General features: G+C 55.4%; 1 protein-coding gene across 1 annotated transcript; it reads right to left on the bottom strand.

Moving 5' to 3' along the window:
* Positions 1-478: 478 nt before the first annotated feature.
* Positions 479-2,546, bottom strand: LOC147988433 (uncharacterized). The gene is made up of 4 exons (XM_087534807.1): positions 1,844-2,546; positions 1,490-1,676; positions 882-1,423; positions 479-630 (listed from the first exon to the last, which is right to left on the bottom strand). The coding sequence occupies exons 1-4, from the start codon at positions 2,544-2,546 to the stop codon at positions 479-481; spliced, it is 1,584 nt and encodes a 527-aa protein (XP_087390933.1).
* Positions 2,547-6,128: the final 3,582 nt, after the last annotated feature.

Genomic DNA, 6,128 nt, shown 5'->3' with positions numbered 1-6,128 from the left:
AGGGTGCCGTCGAAGTGAAGCTTGCGGCGGAACACCCACCGGCCGCTGATCACGTTGGCGCCCAAGGGGCGGGCACCAACTGCCAAGTATAGTTGCGGTGGAGCGCCTCAAATTCTTCACGCATGGCCGCGACCCAGAGTGGATCGCGAAGAGCCGCATGAACCGACGATGGGAGAGCGGTCGAGGACGACGAGGTGGACGCCGTGCTGACGTACTGTTGGGCCGATGGACTCCAGCACGGGCTCGAGTGACGACGCGTGACACGCCTGGAGCGGCAGCCGGGGCGCCCAGGCCAGCGGAGCCAGCTGGAGGGGCGGTGGCCGCTACAGGGGAGCTGGCCGCAGGAGACACCATGGCAGATGCAGCAGCTGCCAGGCCCGCAGAAGGGGCAGCGGGCGACGCAGCAGAGTTGGCTGAGGCTAATCTAGAGCCAGCTTCAGCTGATGCAGTAGTAGAAGCGCCCGAAGCGGGCGAGCCGTTAGGCGGGTGCGACGAAGCCGGAGAGCGCCGGGGAGCCGGCGGCTGGCGGTGAAGACGCGCCGGGCGGGGCCGGCGAGGCTCGTGAGTATCCAGAGGGACCACGACTCGGGCCGGCGACGAGGCCGGCGGGGAAGACGGCGGAGCGGCAACCTGCTTAAATGGGAACACGATCTCGTCAAAGTAAACATGCCGGGATAAGATCACGCGGTTGGACTCCGGATCATAACAGCGGTACCCCTTTGTGTTTGCAGGATATCTGAGGAAGATACATGGAAAAGACCGCGGGGCTAGCTTGTGAGGAGCGGTGGCTATGACGTTGTGGTAGCAGTGACACCCAAAGACGCGGAGATCGGCAAAGGATGGTGGGTGGCCGAAAAGAAGATGGTAGGGGGAAAAATTACCACGGGGACGACACGGCCGCATGTTGAGAAGGCGCGTGGACGTGGCGAGGGCCTCGGCCCAGAACCGTGGAGGGGCGCCGGCGTGGAGAAGCAGAGCGACGACGCCGTTGTTGAGCGTGCGGAGCACGTGCTCGGCGCGCCCGTTCTGCTGCGACATGTACGGGCAAGTGAGGCGTAGGATGAAGCCGTGCGCGGCGAGCAGCGTGTGGACGCCCTGGTTGTCAAATTCCCTGCCGTTATCTGTTTGAAGCCCGAGGATGGAGTGACGAAACTGAGTACGCACAAAGGCAAAAAACGAGGTGAGCACGGTGATCACGTCAGATTTACGGCGGAGAGGGAAAGTCGAGACGATGTGAGAAAAATCATCAAGCAACATCAAGTAATACTCAAAACCAGAATTGCTCTTTATTGGAGATGTCCAGACGTCACAATGGAGTAGTTCAAAAGGGAAACTAGAAACTGAAAAATATTCAGAGAACGGGAGGTGCGTGTGCTTGCCAAGCCGACAGGAGGAACAGGAGTGTTTCTCTGTTTTATTACAACTGAAAGGGAAACTACGAAGAAGCTACTGCATAGCTGAAACGCCGGGGTGCCCAAGGCGTGCATACCACAGGTCGAGACCGACGGAGAGTGCAACCGGAGTGGGAGCAGCAGGCGACGTCCGGAGCGGGTACAGGTCGTCCGGGCTATTACATCGGAGTAGCACCGTCTTGGTCTGCAGGTCTTTGACAGAGAAACCAAAGGCGTCAAACTGAACTGTAACAGGGTTCTGGCGAGTGAGAGCACGAACAGAAACTAAATTGGTAATGAGATGCGGGGAGACAAGAACATCATATAAGCGAACAGGAGCACCAGAGGAAGGGAGGGAGAGGCCACCGCGGTGGGTGATGGGGAGAGAAGAGCCGTCACCGATGATGATGCGGGTGGAGGTGGGAAAGGGATGGGAGTGAGAGAGAGGATACCAGGGTGCAACGCCATATGAGAGGAGGCCCCGGTGTCCATGAACCAGTCGCCATTCCCGGGGTAGGCGCTCGGCGGTGGGGCCTGCTGGAGTGCAGCGAGGAGGGCGGGGTCGTAGGTGGACGACGAAGCGCCCGTCCAGGAGGAGGCAGGCGTCGGCGGCCACGAAGAGGGCGTCAGAGGAGGGACCCCGCCGGGCTGGGGCGCGGCGAGCAGCGCCTGATGACCCGCGGGCCGCGGGCCGAGGATGCCGGGATGCGGCGCGCGCGTCGGGGGCATGGCCCAGGCATGCACCACGCCCGTCCATGGGTTGACCCCGCCGAACCACGGCGCCGGTGCAGCCGGCGGAGCTGGTGGACGAGGCCCGGTCGAAGTCTGGCCGGAGGAGCGTGGACGCCCGTCGTTCCCGCGTTTCTTCTTGCGGGTGTTGCCGGGTGGAGACGCGGCCGCGGGCGCGGGGACGGGATTGGGTGCGGCCGGAGCGTGCATGGTGCCGACGGCCAGGGCCATTTGGGCACGCTGCAGCGAGGCGTGCCGCATGCGCCGTTCCTCGAGGCGCAGGTAGTTGACGGCGGCGTTGGCGTAGTCGGGACCCAGCCCACGAATGAGGTTCGTGAGCATGGTGGCGTCGGAGACGGCTGCGCCCACGTCGCGCAGTTCGTCGGCGAGGACCTTGAGGCGCAAGCAGTAGTCGAACAACCCCATCCCATCCTGCGTCAGGCTGTAGAACTTGGTGGTTAACAGTACCTGGCGCTAGAGACGATTGTCGAGGAAGAGCTGGCAGATGGAGGTCCAGGCGCCCAGCGCAGTGTCGTTGTCGCGAATGATGTGCGAGAGAATCTCGCGAGACACCATGCGATAGAGCCACTTGACGACGGTGGCATCCACAGCTAGCCAGTGGACATCATGCTGCATGGCCATGGCATCCACCGATCCATCGACGTGGTCGCGGATGCCGAACTCGCGGAACGTTAGAGAGAAATCCGTATGCCAAGTGGAGAAGGAGGGAGTGTGTAGGTCGAGGGTGATGGGGATGTGGTCATGAATTGGGACATGGCGGAGTGATGCGGCGGTGGGTGGCTCAAGGACGGCGAACGGGTTAAGGTCGCCGGAAGCAGAAGACACCGGGGAAGCCATGAGCAGGGAGAACGAGCGGAAGCGGGGACGATCTGTACTGAACGTCTGATACCATGTGAGAAACGAGAGAGAGAGTTTGCGCTGCACACTTTGTTCATTGGCATTGCCACAATTTATACCAGTACAGTGAGAGGGATCAGCTAACAGAATGACTAACAACCTGAGCTAAACGACGAGTAGTGGGTTAGTGGATAAGCTGATCCGTCGGCTACGCTAACAGAACGGCTGCCACGCCAGATATAATGCGTGCCGTCACAACGGTCAAAGGACTGTTTCAACACTTACAATTAAAGTTATCATCCTCACGTCATTAAATTTGTCATAAAAAAGATTCATTATTGCCATTTGTTTGTGCCACAAATGCGGCACTTATCAAGTCCTGAAGAAATTAACAGGTACATACCGGAGACCGTAAATCAGTTCTCGCGTGGGTTCGTGTGTGTCCAGCTAGTCGACTCGATCGAGCAAGATCGATCAGCTTACGGTTGTGTACGTGCATGAGCTGTGCTGTCCCGGCCGGAGTACATACTCGTGCGGCGTACGTAGCTGCTAGCTCATACTCGTGCGGCGTACGTAGCTGCTAGCTTCGATCAATCGGGGATCTCGTTCGTCGTGGTCTTCGCGTGTCACCGAAAAGTACTCGGCGGCGTGGACTGGGCCAACGCGGACAAGCACAGAGATGTAACGCCTCGGATTTGATGCGCCAGGTGTCTGTCAGTTATTCATCGTCGTTGCCATGTCATTTGCTTGCGTGTTGCTTTTTGCCATGTCATCATATGCATCTCATTTTTCATACGTGTTCGTCTTATGCATCCGAGCATTTTTCCCGTTATTTGTTTGGCAATCTGACACTCCTATATTCTCCAGCGCCCCCTTTTACCTCGTTTCGTGAGTGGCCGAAAAATATTCTCCGATTGGGCTGAAACTTGGCATGCGGTCTTATTATAGTGTAGACAGAGCGCCTGTCAAGTTTCGTCGCATTCGGAGCTCGTTTGATAGTCCAACCGTTAAATATATAGCGGCACCGTTGCCGGTATTTTCGCCGGACGATTCGGTCTCCGGAAAAGTCGTCAAAGGCCTCACTTCTCTTCTCTCCTCTCAGCCCGAGGCCTCTCTCCACAGCCCACCTAGTCCCCCCTCTACCCGAAGCCGCACGATCGCGATCGTACAGTCCGAAAACGGAGCAAAACCCCTAACCCTAGCCTCCCTTCCTTATATAAACACCTCCCCTTGCCATTTTCGTCCATCTCCCACCTTCCTCCTTGTTTTCCGCGCCAGCCCAACCACCCAGCCGCCGCCCCCCTCCTTGGATCCACCGCCGGCGAACCCATTGCCGCCACTTGGCAAGCCATAGGTGGCTACGCCGCCACCAGCCGCCCCTGAGGCCCAGTCCCGCTCCGCCACGTGCCCTCCCCAGCGCCCACATCGCCGCGGCCCTGGAGGCCCATCGCGGGCCCGCTCGGGCCCAGGTCGTCGTCGCCGCAGCCCGCAGGCGCCCCGCCTCGCCCCCGAGCGCTCCCGCGCCCTAGCGCGCCTGCGCCCCACCGGACTGCGCCGCCCGCCGCCTTCGTCCGCCGACCGGCGCTGCCTCCGCCGCGCGCGCGCCTCGGACGCCAGCGAGCTTCGCCCGCGCCGCCGTCCTTCCCCCGCGCCAGATCTGGCCGGATCCGGCCCGGACCCGTTCTCTCTGGCCGCCTTCCCCTCAAATCCGGCGAGAACCCCGGCCGTCCTCGTCATCCGCGCAAACCCTAGATCTCGGAGGGTATATTTCTTCTAAGTCCCCGAATATTTAGACATTTTCATGCCCTGTTCATCATGCCATAGCTCTCTGCATACTGCTCCGTTTTCTGCGTGTAATATGTCGAACTGTTCATCAGGATGTGCTCTACATTTATTTCCATTGTTCCATGTTCATTTGAGTCCATCTTGATGCTCTAAACATCGTTGCAAGAGTGCTATATAATGTTGTCTGCTGTAGTTTATCAGAACATGATCATTTGTCATTTTTGCATCTTTTTGTGTGATTTTCTTTTGAGCATGAAGTCTACATGAGTTATGAGCTACAACATGCCATCTTTGCTATGGTGCAATCCACTATTCATGATATGCCATGTGTTGATTGTTACAAGCTTACAAAGTAGTCTCCGTGATGTTGCTGATTTCAGGAACTTAGAATTTCACTAAGTTATTTCACTGCTGTTATTTTCATGCCATGTATTCATGTTGCTACAGTGAGGTTCATGCCTCTTTTGAGTATGTTCAGTAAGGATGTTTTGGACATATGGTTATGCTCTATCAATCCATGCCTTTGTTTGCATTTATAGGGTGATCTAGCATGTCTTAATCTTGCTCTACTTTTGCTATAAAATGTTCCTGGCAGATTGTTTACTTGTTAATTAATTTTTCCATGGTTGTTGTTAGTGATCTAGGCATGCTGTGATCTTGCTCTTGCCATGCTTAGCTTTATGAACATGTCTTCTTGCTGATGCTATGCTTATCTTGTTATGCAATGCTTTGTGATGAGTGATTCGAGCTCGCAAAGATGCCTTCATAATTCTGTTTATGCCATGCTCTGTTTTTCTGCTAAGTCTGAATCTGTTTACGAAACTTGCTATGTTTACATGGGGGCCATCATATCTTCTGTTCATTTTTGGCTCATGATCATTAAGGGACTTTTGTTCTATGAAATTAGTAGATTCATTCCACTCCCTTTTTTGCAATGATATGTTCCCGTAGCATGTTGTTTGATAGCTCTGAACATTGCAACCTGATGTTATTTCTGCCATGTCCAGTGATTTCCACTAAGTCTGTGAACCTGTTATTATTTGCAATCTTGCCATGTCCTTTTGAGCATGTTCTAGTGATTTATGAAGTTAGCTCAGTGTTCATGTTTTGTAACGCTCCACCTGTACATCATGTCCATGCCTTTTGTTTTCATGTTGTGGTGCTGTAGCATGTTGTTTTGATGCTTGCAATATGCCTAGTTGTTGTTTTGGACAGCATGCCCTCTAAACTTGTATGGTGTGTATGTGTTGAACCATTGCTCCGTTTTGAGTGTGCTCCATATGAAACTTGCTTAGTTTTGCATATAGTTTCATGTTGTTGGGTTTCGTAGTAATTTCAACAAATTTCCTACCACACGCAAGATCA

Source organism: Triticum urartu, chromosome 1A (assembly GCF_056163025.1).
Source record: "Triticum urartu cultivar PI428250 chromosome 1A, HENAU_Tu73, whole genome shotgun sequence".
Taxonomy (NCBI): Eukaryota; Viridiplantae; Streptophyta; class Magnoliopsida; order Poales; family Poaceae; genus Triticum; species Triticum urartu.
Note: the sequence above shows the minus strand (reverse complement) of the source record. Positions and strands in the feature narration are given on the sequence as shown.